The sequence below is a fragment of the Petaurus breviceps genome, unplaced genomic scaffold, assembly GCF_028583685.1.
Source record: "Petaurus breviceps papuanus isolate PSGF00001 unplaced genomic scaffold, PetGlider_PUasm1.0 209, whole genome shotgun sequence".
NCBI classification, from domain to species: Eukaryota; Metazoa; Chordata; class Mammalia; order Diprotodontia; family Petauridae; genus Petaurus; species Petaurus breviceps.
This window is the reverse complement of record NW_027185854.1, coordinates 3125140-3140581: the sequence shown is the minus strand read 5'-3', so window position 1 is coordinate 3140581 and position 15442 is coordinate 3125140. Positions and strand designations below refer to the sequence as shown.

Here is a 15442-nt window from a genome sequence, read left to right as displayed (position 1 = left end):
TAGGAAACCACTCAGGAGCAAGTGCTGGTAATTCATTCCCTAGAGCAAACAGAAGCTCCATCTTCCACCCACCCGGGGTTCTGGTTGGCTGACTTTTTACAATCTTGGGGTTTGTTTTCTGTCTCTCTACTTCCTGGTCTACTTAAAGCCTGGCTAATGATAATAGTCTATACCCAGTTGTTGTGAAGAAGGGCTCTAAATGCCCAACAGTGGAGTTCTTGTTTTCAAGTAGAGGTTGTCAAGGAGCCACTTTCCGTGGCCAGAAAGTGGCATAGTTGGATCTGGCATCTTTTCTTCCTCAAGAGTTTGACAACACTTGAGAGAAGCACAATGTTAGAGAAGTTTATGAAGACATTAACTCATTTCTACCAGCTGTGTAAAGTCTAGGTTAAATAGCCCCAGGACTTTAGCTTATAACTTCAGTGGTTGGTTTCCAGACCCACTAAGTTGTAATTATTTCCTGGCTTTTGAAGATAGCCCTTAATGTTGTTGTTGTTCAGTCATATCTGACTCTTCATGAGCCCGTGGACCATAACGTCCATAGGGTTTTCTTGGCGAAGATACTGGACTGGTTCTCCATTACCTTCTCAAGCCCTTGGTAGTACAACCCCATTACCATAAAACTCTTGTGGGTGAGAGCTATAGGCCTCAATAATAGATTTTTTTGAGCAAGAGTTGAAAGAGGACAGTTCTGATTTTATTCTTTGAGTCCCTGGGTCCTTTGTGCCTGCGACTACCCTAAACTTAAAGAGTAGGTTAGGGAGATTAGCTATCATTCTAGATACATTCAGGGAGGAGAAAATAACCAACCCCTAATCCACAGCACACAGAGGGGTGATAGTGCCCTGCGCAAGGCTCCAATATAAGAGCCATAACAGAACAGGCGCTGTATTTTAGCTGCTCTTATGGCTGAACTGGAGGAAGACTTGGGTTTGAATCTTGCTTTAGATACTTAACAATCAAACAATAATCACATACTACAAGCACTGTGACCTGGGGCCAATCTCTTAAATGCTTTCATCCTCAATTTTGTTGTCTATAAGTACAATATGATAAACATTTATTAATTTTCTGCTATGTGCCAGCCCCTGTGCTAAGCACTAGAGATATAAATAAGGAAAAGAAAGATGGTCCCTGCCATCAAGGAGCTTATGGTCTAATGGGGGAAGACAGTACACAGAAGCTGAAGAGAGAGGACCAGAGGGATACATACTTGGCTGAGGGGCATGATAAAGATGGTGGTGAGGTCAAAATCAAGCAGAACAGCTGGTGGCAAATGAAGAGATGGCTGGTGCTTTGAACCCTTTATAAAGAAAGGTTATGGGAAGAGTTTTTTGTTCTCCCCTCCAGCCCACCAATGAAGAGGCAGAAACAATTTGAAGATATTGAGATGTGAGTAGCTAAGCTGAAGCAATATCTGGGATGATGAGTTTTTCTTGTGATGAGCTTATCCTGGGCTAGGCATGATGCAGATGGTAATGTTGTTGAAATCAAGCAGAGCAGCTCCTGGGCAAATGAAGAGTGTAAGACAGGGAATAATAAGTATACTTACCTTCTGGAGCTCTTGTGAGCATCATATGAAATAATGTATATGAAAGATGTTTATATGCATCATCTTTAATACTTGCTTTAAGGCTGGCAAACTTTAAAATGTTATATAAATGTTGACAGTAACTACTACCACCACTAGGTATAGGTAGTGTATATATAGTATAATAGGTATACTACTATACCTATTACTGTCCAGGGCTAACCTCTCCTCTTCTTCCTACCTACTACTACTAATAACAACAGCTACTCCTACTCCTACTATTAGGGCTAACTTCCCTCCTCTTCTTCTCACTTACTACTACCGAAACAATGTTTTTTCACCTGCTTGAATGTCAGTATTAGTTGTGAGGACTGGCTGGGATAGGTAATTTTAGTGGAACCTGACTTAACTCCCTTTGGTGAATACCTCTGTACCATCTCTAACTTATTAACTGAGGATAAGGATAAACTTCTGAATCCTTGTGGAGATGAAAAGAAGTCAGTATGGGCCCCAGGGAGAAACTGAATGGAAATAAATCTAATCTGAACTTTTGGTGATACTGGGAACATGGACAGTCCTTGAAGATCACTAACAAGAGAATCAAATCAAATCAAAACATATGCCACATAATATAGGATAAAACTAAAACAGTCCCTGAAATTCCCTGTATTTCTTTAAAGTTTTTTTACTTTCTTATCTCTAATCCCCCCTCACTCCCTCTGATTGTCGAGGGTGGGATCCTGGTAGACATCTGGGAACTAATCCTCTACCATTTAAGGAGAGTACCCATGGAATTCTCCTTATCTGTTCATACCTGGCTGTTTTCCTGGACTTCATCATCTCCAGAGACTCATCATTCTACAAAATGAAATGAAACCTGAGATTCTCACTCCCTTAGATCACTTTCCATGCTGACTTCATCATCCCTGCCCCTCACTTGGAAGAACCTCCCCTCCCTTCCCATTTTCAGCTTCTTTCTATGTGTTGTTTTCCCCCATTAGATTCTGAACTCCTTGAGGGTAAGGATGGTCTTTTAATTTGCTTGTATTGCCAGCATTCGGCACAGTGCCTGGCACACAGTAGGCACCTCATAAATGCTTATTGCTTCTGATTCTATCTCTTAGTGTCTAGCATAGTACATTGTATGCTGTACAGCAGTGGTATCAAACTTGCTACCTATGCAAAACTCCCAAATGGGGCCTGAACCAGATTAAAATGTAATTGGAAAAGTGTGTGACAAAATTAAAAATACAATGCAATGTGTTGATTTGTGTTGACGCAACTGCGTCAATATCAATAATGTCTAGTCAATTCATTCATTTAAAAAGGAGTCATTCTCACCCAAAGCTCTAAGTGCTGACTGTGCCAGGCACTGACCTAGGTGCTCATAGTCCCTGCCCTCAGAGAACTTATATTCTGTTGAGGAAAAGCAAAGGTTAATATAGATAAGTCAATACAAATTGTGTTTTGTCATTATTGTTCATTTGTTTCAGTCATGTCTAACTCTTTGTGACCCTATTTGGGGTTCTCTTGGTAAAGATACTGGAGTGGTTTACCATTTCCTTCTCCACCTCATTTTACAGATGAGGAAACTAAGGCAAACAGGGTTTATACACAAAATGTATACAAGATAAATATAAGTATTATGGAGATGAGGAATTGAGTCATGATAAGGATTCTAAGAGGTGGGAAGAGAGCACATTCTAGGCCTGGGGACAAGCCTGTGCAAAGTCTATAAATTGAAGATAGAATAACTGTAAGTCGGCACCTTTGACAGCCCAATGGAGCATGAAGGGAGAGTGAGGTGAAATAAACTTGGAAACGTCAGCTGGAGTCAGACTGTGAGGAGCTTTATTTAAATGATGAAAATAAGAGGTTGTTTTATGTCTTATAGGTTCTAGGAAAGCATAAGTGCTTCTTGAGGTCAGGGTGGATATGGGTAGATTTCTAAGTCAATGAAGGACAGAAATACTTAGCAGAAAATTAACTTTTGCTCATTAAAAAATACTTTATTTAAAGAACCAATGATAAGTTTTCATAGGTCCAAGTGGAGTGATGTGTTGAATAATGTGGAAAGAACAGCATTTGGGGAAGTTAGGAGAGAATTGAGTTCAAATCTTGGCCCTAAACCTCCATAGCTATGTGACCACTGGCATCAAGGCTGTGTCCTCAAGGAAGACACATAGTATTTGCCATACTCCAGGTTTTTGTAAAGGCCAAATAAACTAATGTTTGTAAAGCACTTTGTGAACCAGAAGGAACTACATAGGTGTCAGCAATTATTGCCAAGCATCTTTACTAATACAACATCATTGAATACTTTTGAACATCAGTTTTCTGGGCTGTGTGACCCCAGGCAAATTACAACTTTTCAGTTTCTAAGACAGCTAAGACTATAGACTGTAGGACTGCATTGGCGTAAAGTTTTGTTTCCAGGAATTCCCTATACCAATAAAATTATAGGACCGTTCCCTTCCTCTCATTTTGAACAATAGGTCTATGTGACCAAGTTCACCAGAAAATTAACCAATATAGTTGCATGTCTTATACAAAGTAGGTGTAATAGGTATTTAATAAATGTAAAATTTAAATTGAATCTACATATTATACAAATATGATCTTTGCAAAATTTAATTTTCATTGCTAATGTATGAAAAACATCAGATTTACCTATTTGTTGTCATTCAATTGTGTCTGACTTTGTGACCCCATGGACTCTAGTACTTCAGATCCTTCTTTACTGTCTCTCCAAATATGTTCATTGTTTCTGTGGCACTATCTATTCATCTCATCCTCTGCCATCTCCTTTTCCTTTTGTCTTCAATCTTTTCCTTTCTTCTTACTATATGGCCAAAGTGTTTAAGCTTAGCTTCAGTATTTGACCTGCCAGTAAATAGTCTGAATTAATTTCTTTAAGTATCAACTAATTTGATTTCCTTGCTGTCCAAGGGACTCTCAAAAGTCTTTTCCAGCAACCACAATTCAAAAGCATGAATTCTTCAGCACTCAGTTTTCCTTACCCCCTATGGAAATGGATTTACTGGCTAAACTCATCTGTATTTCTCCTTCTTTTTCAGAATCATGATTCCGGTAACGGAATTCAGGCAATTTTCTGAACAACAGCCTGCTTTCCGAGTACTCAAACCTTGGTGGGATGTGTTTACAGAATATCTCTCTGTAGTCATGCTAATGATTGGTGTGTTTGGCTGTACCTTACAAGTAAGTAAATAAAACCTTAATATAAATCCGGGGGTGGGAGACTTGGGAACAAAGGAAACCTTTTCTTTTAAATGAGTTTTATTGGTGCCTTAAATTTTTTATGTCATTTCCAGGAATATTCTCTCTCTTTCTACCACTCTCCCTCCCTGAAAATTGAACCCTTACTTTTAACAAATTCAGTTCAGCAAAAACTCAGTATGATGACCACAATTTACAATGCAATGACAACACAGCACCCCAGTGTTTTCCCCTCTTCTCCGCTTACTCCCCTCCAAGTACTCTGCTTCCTAGGAGCACTAGCCTCCTCGCAGTTTTTCCCATGCCACTATCTTCTGGCTGAGCATTTTCACTGGCTGTCCTCCCTGCCTGCTCTCCCTCCTCGTCTTTGGCTCCTGGCTTCCCTTCCTTTAAGTCTCAGCTAAATTCCTACCTTCTGCAAGAAGCCTCTTTCAGTGCTCCTTAATGCCAGCACCTCCCCTCTCAGACCGCACCCTGATTATCTTATTCATCTTTTCTTTCTACATAGTTGTTAGCGGGTTTCCTCCCTCCTTGGACTGTGATTCTGTTTGCCTTTCTCTGTGTGTCCAGCACTTAGCGCATAGTAGGCACTTAATTCTAGTCGGCTGACTTAAAGGAAGGGAGGTGTGATTCATGGTCTGCTCTCCGGGATCATCTTTAGCTTTTCATTTACTTTTAGTGATCCTTCACAGTGTTGCTGTCATTTGTATATCTTATTCTGTGCGGCCTGCTTATTTTACCCTGAAATGAAAAGAAACCATTTCAGAGAATCGTTGGAGTCCTATTTTATATGTATCCTTTAGCTCTTGCTCCTTACCCAATTCCTACTTGTTGCATGGCAGGGAACTGAGACATTTCTGACGAGCTTCCTTGGAGCCCTGGCATTGAGATTATGAATAAATGTTCTTATATTCTTTCACTGAAACTAAAAGGCAACTGATTGATAGCTAAGCAGGTTGTTATTGTTGGGTTTTCTGCTTTGTTTTGATTTTAAAACAAATAACAAAAATATCCCTGATCTTAAGAATTGTTGACTGATGAAATTAAAACAATTCAATTCTTGAATTTAGGCCACAGGATCACGAAATCATAAATTTAGGGTTGGGAACAACCTTAGATGGTATCTGGTGCAACCACCCTCCCCTCACCCCCATTCTGTTGTTGAGGAACTGAGGCCAAGAATGGTTAAGTGACTTAACTTGTCCAAGGTCTCACAGTGAATAACAGAGCAAGGATTTGAACTCCCATCCCTTGAATTCAAATCCAACCACTTCCTCCTATGCCACACTACCTCTTTCAAATGGGATATCTTTTTTAAGGCAATTGGGGTTAAGTGACTTGCCCAGGATCACACAGTTAGTAAGTGTCTGAGGTCAGATTTGAACTTAGGTCCTCCTGACTTCAGGGCCATTGCTCTATTCCCTGCACCACCTGGCTGCTCAGATATTTTTGTTTTTATGCTTCTCAGATAAATGTTTTTCTGCCCAATGTTAATTCTAAGCTCTAACTTTAAAATTAGCCTTCTATGTTGTACTATCACAATACTAACTAAAGTGGTGTTGTGACCTCATCAATGTGTAGACACTTGCTCCAGCAGCACAGATTGACTCCTACCTGCTTCTCATAACTATGGACCTTGTGTCCTTGTCCTCCCATGAATCCTGGGATCATAGACACAGAGTTCTAAGGGACCTCAAAGGCCATATAGGCCAACTCCCTTATTTTACAAAAGAGGAAACATCAGAGAGGTTAAGTCACTTGATCAAGGTCAATCATCTTCAGAGTCTCCACTCGCTCCCCTTTATCATAGAGGGATGAGAGTGGGAGAAAGGCCTTCCTTAGTACTCAGGCCAGTACAACACTGGACTTCATTAAGTGCTCGTGACATACAAAGACAAAACAGCAGCTGTGCCTGCCCTCAGAGAGCTTACGTACCACCTGTGCACCAACAGCACCACCTGTGAGTACCTTTGTCAACATGGTGCTCTCCCGGGGATATGTGACACCTTGCAGAACCTGCTTCTGATGGATATGATCGAGTCATTGCGCTTTAGATGTAAGAATGATCTGAGCAGGCATTTCATCTGAGTCTCTCCTTTTACAGATGAGGATACCAAGGCCCAGAGATGGTTTAGTGATTTGTTCAAGGTCAGGCAGTTATGGGGGAGAGTTTGGAATTAGAATGTTAAGTTTCATATATCCAAGTTCAAGGTTCTTTCCAAGTCATCCCTATTGTTTGCATTTCCTATGACAGAAAAACTCGGCCTGTAAACAAGAAAGAACTAGTTTATTTGGGAAAATACTGTGAAATTCAAAGAGATTACCTAGGATGACTGAGTATCCTTTCCAGTTGAGATCTCAAACATAAGGTCAGTTAGGTGACACAGGATAGGCCAGGAGTAGGGAAGACTCATCTTCCTGAGTTCAAATCTGGCCTCAGATATTTCCTAGCTGGTAACCCTGGGAAAGTCACTTAACTGTGTTTGCCTCAATTTCCTTGTCTGTAAAATGAGCTGGAGAAGGAAATGGCAAAACATTCCAGTATCTTTGCCAAGAAAACTCCATAGGGAGTCACAAAGAGTCAGACGGGACTGAACACCAGCTGTCAAAAATGAGGCAGCTGCTGCCCTCAACACTCCCCACTGTAGCAGAACCAGATTAAAATGTAATTGGGAAATGTTTGCCAAAATAAATAAAAATATAATAAAACATAGATATTGTTAAATTTTAAAAGTAAGTCAGTATGTGCCCTCAGGGATCCTTATATATGGGCCCGTTTCTATTTGAGGTTGACAGCATTGGTTTAGAGGACAGACTTCCCTTGGGTCCAAGAGCACATTCAAATGTCCTCTGCAAATCTGACCTCATTAGAACATACTCTGCCTCTACATATTACTTTAGGGAGAGGGGAGGGAGACTATGCAGGCTGTGCAAGTCACTTAACCCATGTGGGGGCACTTTGAGTGGGCTCTGTACTCAGGTCAAAAACTCTGGGTCTTGGCTATTTTGCAATGATGGGGCCCCTGGGAATCAGTCTCCAGATATTTGTTGAGCTGAAGGCACTGTGCTAGGCACAAATGATAGAAGGAATGAGTGTTAAGGGAGTGATATAGACAAAGGCAGGTTAAAATGAGTTGCTTTTGCTAATTAGTTTCATGGAAGTGAGAACTCTGAGCCTCCTTGCTAGCCCTTTTTTCCCCTGCTTTTCAGACAGCTGGGAGGCAGGCAGATGTTTATAAACTCATTGACAATAGCAGGGATCAGCTGAATGTGTACATGGTTCCTGTTGGTTCTTTATGACCTTGCCCAGGGTTAGGTCGGAGTGTTGTCCCGTCTGAGTATTTACTGACCCTGTCCTCTCCTCTGTGGTCTGTTCTGGCTTAGCAGACCAGCTGACATCATCTTTCTTATAGGTCTGGAGCTTGTTTATGTAAACCAACAGATGCTGGCAATGGCGTGCTGATTTGGACCAGCATGTGGGTATTTGCATGCATGCCCTATTAGAATGAAGCTGCAGAGAAAACATCAAATCATGTCCTTTTTACAAGCAATCCCAGTGGTGTATTGGGTCACACGTATCACACTACATTTATAACATGAAGATAAGGAATGTTTAATGGTGAGAATGGCCTTTGGCCAATTCATACTGCATGAGATTTAGCATCAACCACATACGTGAAAGCTGACAATGGGACCAAGACAGATAGCTTTCCAATGGCAGATAAGTGAGTGAAGTCAAAATTAATACAAAATAACGAAGGAAAGTACCCATAATGCTTGCAGTAGGAAGCAGTGCCACTTGGGGAGATATATAATACAGGCTTCTAATTTTAGTTCTGCCCAAATCATCCAATAAATTAGACTTAATGAATGATGCCTTCCTAGCAAACAAAGTTTTCTAAGACCATAATTTGGATCACTAGACTTCTGTTCCTTTTTGTGTGTTTTCATTTGTTGAAAAAGTCAGGGCTGTTCCCTGGACTTTGATTTTTTCCCTCTGTAAAAATAGAAAAACTCAGGGTGGGTAGGTGGCACAATGAATAGAACACCAGCCCTGGAGTCAGGAAGACCAGAGTTCAAATCCAGCCTCAGACACTTGACATACTTACTAGCCATGTGACTTTGGGCAATCAACCCCAATTGCCCTCCAAAAAAAAAAATACAAAGACTGCAATACTTTCAGGACTTAAGTAAAGTCAGTTTAATGTAAAGAGATAAGGTGGCTATAATGCGTAGAGTGCTGGATTTGGTTAGGAAGATTCTGGTTCAAATCAGACCTCGGAAACTTAGCTACGTGGCAAGGGCACGGACATAGCTTAGCCTCTCGAGACTCTGTTTCCTCTCTGTAGAGTTCAGATAATAATAACAGCTTGTTTTGTTCTTTAATGATATCTCTGGGACCTGCCTCACCTGGGCTGTTATGAATACTGGTGAGATATTGTACATAAAGTGATTTCCAAACATTAAAGCCCCACACAAATGTCAATTATTACCATCAAGTTTATTAAATAGAAGTTTGCTAAAGCCATTTACTTATTGATGGGAAAAATAATGGAATGCTTACCTGTTAATTCACACGAGACACTGTCTAATAAATTACACCTTCCAGGGCAGTATTGATAAATCAATAACAATAACAATGCTGGTAAGAACAATAATAGCCAACATTTATATAGAGCTTTACAATTTGCAATGGACCTTACATGTATTATCTCATTAAAGCCTCAAAAAGCCTGTGAGGTAAGCAGTGTAAGCACTATCCCATGCTTGAGTGACTTCATACATTTGCCTTGTTTATACTTGAATGTATATGTGTGGTTTCCCTGCAGAGAATATGACCTTTTTAAGAGAAGCTGCTGGTTCTTTGTGTTTTATTTTTGTATTCTTCATGCCTAGTTTAGTGGCTAGAATATGCTGGGTGCTTAATGAAGATTTTATAATAATATTTGAATAATGATACATGTTTTATGATATATGTTTATAATATTAGAATGTTATAATAACGCATGTCTTATAATAACATTAGAATATTATTATAATGATACCTCTTTATGAAAACATTAGAATGGGTACATGTTTCATAATAACATTAGGATGTTATAATTAGGATAGATGTTTATAATGGTAAAATGTTACAATAATGTATGTCTTATAACATTGGAATATTGTAATAATGATACATGTTTATAGCATTAGAATGTTATGATAATGAATGTTTTATGATAATATTAGAATGTTATAATACATGTCTTATAACATTAGAATGATATTATAATGATACTTATTTATGATAACATTAAAATGTTATAATGAAGACAAATGTTTTATAACATCAGAATGTTATGATACATGTCTTATAACATTAAATATTGTAATAATGATGCATGTTTGTGATAACATTACAATGTTATAATTAAGATAGATGTTTATAATATTAGAATGCTGTAATAGTACATGTCCTATGATAACATTAGAACTTTATTATATTGATACTTGTTTATGATTACATTAGAATGTTATGATAATTTTGCATGTATTATGATAACATTCGAATGTTATAATGGTACATGTTTTATGATAACTTGAGAATGTTATTATATAATTAATAAATCAGATGTTGTTCATTGATGAGGTGGCAGGCTCCAAGAGATGACCTACCTTCATGATCACACTTTATGTCAGGAGTAGGCTTTGAAGTCAGGCCTTTCTGACTCCACATCCAGCATTCCGACAACAGTGAAGCCAGCACTTTGCACAGTTACTGGCATACAGTAGGCACTTACTCATTGTTTATTGACGTGACTTTACTACTCCTCTCTGGGAGTACTGGTTTACTTGTAGAGCTTTTTTAATTTGTTGAGATTTACTCTTAGCACAGGCTTAACAATAAAAGTTGAAAAAGTTCTCTCAGGTCACGAAAAATTACCTCCTGCTTTCTTTCCTACCTGCTTATTTGCTTGTATGAGAAGTAAACAAACTAGAATCATCAAACTTCTTTATTCATATAGAGTGAATTCATATAAAGCTGTATTCACAACATCCAAATGAGGCAGGTTCAACAGACATTATTAAAGAACCAAGCAATGTATTATTATCCTAACACTACAGAGAGGAAGCTGGGTGTCAGAGAGGATAATGGACTTAACCATGGTCACATAGCTAAGTTTCAGAGGTCTGATTTGAGTGTAGAATCTTAGGGTTTAAAGCTGAAAGGGAATTCAGAAGTCACTTAGTCTAACCCAATTGATAGCTTTGTAGATGAGGAAACTGAAGCCCAGAGTAGTTAAGCAACTTGTCTGAAGTCATGTGGGTAGGAAATAGCAGAGATGAGATTCAAACCATCGAAACTAAGGGTGCCCTCTGTACTTCCCTCTCTGTACCACGTCAATGCACTTTGGATTGTCTGCAAATATCTTCTGCCTACTTCCTCATTAATCCTATTGAGATGTTTTAAGTAGTAGTTTAATCCAATCCATGAATTGTTCTTGAAAATGTGATACTTCTTATCATTATAATTTTAGGGTTTTTTTTTTTTCCAACTAAGGCACTTCATATTTGGGCAGTTTCGCCAATTTTCAGATCTAGAGTTCAGAGGCATCTTTGAAAGAGGCCTTCTACAATACACTCAACAATTGGTTCCATCCAGTCTTTTGCTAGAGGACCTCCAGTGAGATGGAGCTCACTACCTCCTGGGGTAACCCATTCTACTATTGATTATTTCTTATTCTTAGGAAAGCCTTCCTTACATCAAGCCTAAATTGGCTTCCTGGAAACCTCCACTCACTGCTCCTAATTCTGCTCTCTGGAGGCCCAGCAGAAAAAGTCTAAACCCTTTTACACTGATTTATCTCTAGACAAGTGATTGTTTACAAAACTGCTATAGAAAACACTGTTCCCAGAATCACACACATTTTAAGTGAAAAGCTTGTTATTCATTTAAAAGCAGGTAAGCAGAGAGCATAGTCCATGGAAACTAAGAGACGGATAGGCTTAACACCCAGGTTTGTGATATAAACATTATTCAAAAATTAACCACAGTCCATGTTATAGATGCAATCCTAACGGATCATCCTGTTGCTTCCTGGGAAAGTATTAGCTTTTTTAAAAAATTAATTTATTTTATTCTGAACTTAAGAAATAAAACAAGCATTTCCCTAACAAAGCGAAATAGAAAAACAAGATTGCACCTGAAATTGCTGATCCATTATTTACAACTCGCTATTCCTTCCCAATATACAACAAAGTTATCATGTAACTTTCCCTTTTTTCCTCTTCCCCCATCCCAAACTTTAAAGTGGCTACCATTAAAAACAAATCTGTATGTGTGTATGTGTGTGTACACATATATACGTATGTATATATACACACATATCATATGCATGGGTAAGTGTGTGTGTCAGTTCTTTTTCTGGATCCAAACAGCATCTTCCTTCCTAAGATCTTTGCAGTTAATTGGGGTATTTATAGTTGTAAGAATGACTTGGTTACTCAAAGCTGTTCTTAAAACAATGCTGCTGTTACTGTATACAGTGTTCTCTTGGTTCTGTTCATTTCTCTCTTCATTATTTCATGGAGGTCTCTCCATGCTTTTCTAAAATCATTGGGATCATCATTTCTTATGGCAGAGTTAATATTCCATGATGAACATATACCATAATTTATTTAGCTATTCCCCAACTGATGGGCATCCCCATGATTTCCAGTTCTCTGCCACCACAAAGAGAGCTGCCATAAATATTTTAGAACATGTAGGTTCTTTTCCATTTTCCCTAATCATTTTGAGAAAAAGACAGAATAGTGGTATTGCTGGCTCAAAGGGTATAGGCAGTTTGATAACTCTTTAGGCATAATTCCAAATCTCTCCCCATAATGGTTGGATCATCTCACAGATCCACCAGCAATGAATTAAGGCCCCAGTTTTTCCACATCCTCTCCAACATTTGCCACTTTCTCCTTCTATCATTTTAGCCAATCTCATAGATGTAAAATGATATCTCAAGGTTGTTTTAATTTGCATTTCTCTAATCAATAATGATTTAGAGGATCTTTTCATGTGACTATAAATTGTTTTGATTTCTTTATTGAAAAACTTCCTGTTCATGTCCTTTGACCATTTATCAATTGGGGAATGATTCACATTCTTATAGATTTGACAAAGTTCTTTATATATTTGAGATATGAGACCTTTATCTGAGGAACTATCTATGCAATTCCCCCCCTCTCAAGTTTTCTATTTTCCTATAATCTGGGCTACAGTTGTTTTATTTGTACAAAAACTTTTTAATTTAATGTAATAAAAAATATCCATTTTCTACCACAACACTGTCTCTCATTTGTTCATAAATTGTTCACCTATGCTTAAGTCTGATAGGTAATATGTTCAGTGTTCTTCAAATGTTCTTGTAATATTTCCCTTTATATCTAGATCATGTATACATTTTAACTTTATCTTGGTAAATGGTATAAGACATTGGTCTATGCCCAGTTTCTGCCAGACTGCTTTCCTGATTTCTCAACAATTTTTGCCAAATAATAAATTCTTATCCCAAAACCTTAAGTCTTTACACTTGTTAGAAACTGGGTTACTGTATTCATTTGTTGCTGTTGATTGTATGTCTGCTCTGTTTCTCTGATCTATCTTTCTGTTTCTTAACCAGTACCAGATAGTTTTGATAATTACTGCCTTATAATGCAGTTTGAAATATGGTACTTCTAAATCTCCTTCCTTTACATTTTTTCTATTAGTTTCTTTGATATTCTCGACTTTTTGTTCTTCCAAATGAATCCCATTATTATTTTTCTAGCTCCATAAAATAATTTTTTTTATAATTTAATTGCAATGGCATTGAGTATATAGATTAATTTTGGTAAAAATATCATTTTTATTTTATTGACCCTGCTTACCCATGAACAATTAATATTTCTCCATTTATTTAAATATGATTTTATTTGTGTACAAAGTTTTTAATGGTTTTGTTCATATAGATCCTGCATTTGTTAAGGTAGGTGTATTCCCAGGTTTTTATACTGTCTAGACTAGAGTTATTTTATTTTATTTTATTTTTGGAGGGGGGGAGGTAGGGCAATTGAGGTTAAGTGACTTGCCCAAGGTCACATGGCTAGTTTTTGTGTCACCTGTCTGAGGTTGGATTTGAACTCAGGGTCCTTCTGACTCCAGGGCTGGTGCTATATTCACTGCGCCACCTAGCCACCCCAACTAGAGTTATTTTAAATGTGGTATCTCTAGCTATCTCTTCCTGCAGGATCCTGTTGGTGATATGTATATATATATATATATATATATATATATATATAGGAATGTTGATGATTTATTTTGGTTTACTTTATATCCTTCTACTTTGCTGAAATTGTTAATTATTTCAATTAATTTTTCAGTTGAGTCATTAGGATTTTCTAGGCATATCATACCGGTATCATCTGCAAAAGAAATCGTTTTACTGCCTCATTCCTTATTCTGATTCCTTCTGCTTCTTTTTCTTCTCTTATTGCTATTGCTAGGATTTCCAATACAATCTTGAATAACATTGGTGATAGTGAGCGTCCTTGTTTCACACCTGATCTTACTGGGAAGGCTTCTAGCATATCCTCATTACAAATAATGCTTACTAATGATTTTTAGGTAAATGCTTCTCATCAACTTAAGGAAATGTTCATTTATTCCAGACCTATACAACTTGGCAGTCGATAGGTGCCAAAATTAAAATAGACAAAATTTCTTTGGCCCGCAGGTAGGTTAGACTAGAAATGGACTGGCAATGATTGGTCACCATGAGTCCATGACAAACAGGAATGTGCACAGTGGCAACCCTACATTTTTTGTGTGCCATATGTTATGCAGTAGTATCAAATGTTTTTTTAATAGAAATGAGTGTTATATTTTATCAAATGCTTTTTCTGCATCTATTAATATTATATTATTTTGTTACCTTTATTATTGATATGATCAATTATATTGATAGTTTTCTTAATTGTATTGTAATCTTTTAGCTTATATTTTATTTAGGATTTTTGCATCCATATTCATTAATGAAATTGGTCTATTAATTTTCATTCTCTCTTTTTGCTTTTCCTGGTTTACATATCAGTATCATATTTATTTCATTAAAGAAATTTGGCAGGACCCCTTCTTTGGCTATTATTCCAAATAATTTATTTAATATTTAAATTAGTTGGTCTTCAAATGTTTGATAAAATTCACTTGTAAATCCATCTGGTCCTGGTGCTTTTTTCTTAGGAAGCTCATTCATGGTCTGTTCAATTTCTTTCTCTAAAATGGGTTTACTTAGATATTTTATTCCTTCTTCTGCTAATCTAGGCTGTTTGCATTTTTTGTAAATATTCTTCCATCTCACTTAAGTTGCTAAATTTATTGGCTCCTTATAATTGCTTTGATTTCTTCTTTTTTAGTGGTATATTCACCTTTTTAATTTTTGATACTAGTGATTTGGATAACTTCTCTCTTTTTTAATTATATTAATCACTGTTTATCTACTTTACTGATGTTTTCATAATACTAACTCCTGGTTTTGTTTATTAATTGAATAGTTTTCTTACACTCAGTTTTATTAATTTCACCTTAACTTTTTAAGGTCTCCAATTTAGTGTTTTAAGTGGGGATTTTTAATTTGTTCTTTAATTTGTTTTTTTTTTTTT

At 37.3% G+C, this 15442-nt stretch overlaps 1 protein-coding gene across 1 annotated transcript in view; it reads left to right on the top strand.

Annotated features, from left to right (window-relative positions):
* The window catches only part of LOC138165490 (volume-regulated anion channel subunit LRRC8C), a 105210-nt gene that overhangs the window by 60958 nt on the left and 28810 nt on the right, over positions 1 to 15442 (top strand). Inside the window, exon 2 of the mRNA XM_069093880.1 lies at positions 4609 to 4750. Coding sequence (XP_068949981.1) covers positions 4613 to 4750 — 138 coding nt within the window. The 5' untranslated portion in view covers positions 4609 to 4612. The remainder of the gene's footprint in view (positions 1 to 4608; positions 4751 to 15442) is intronic.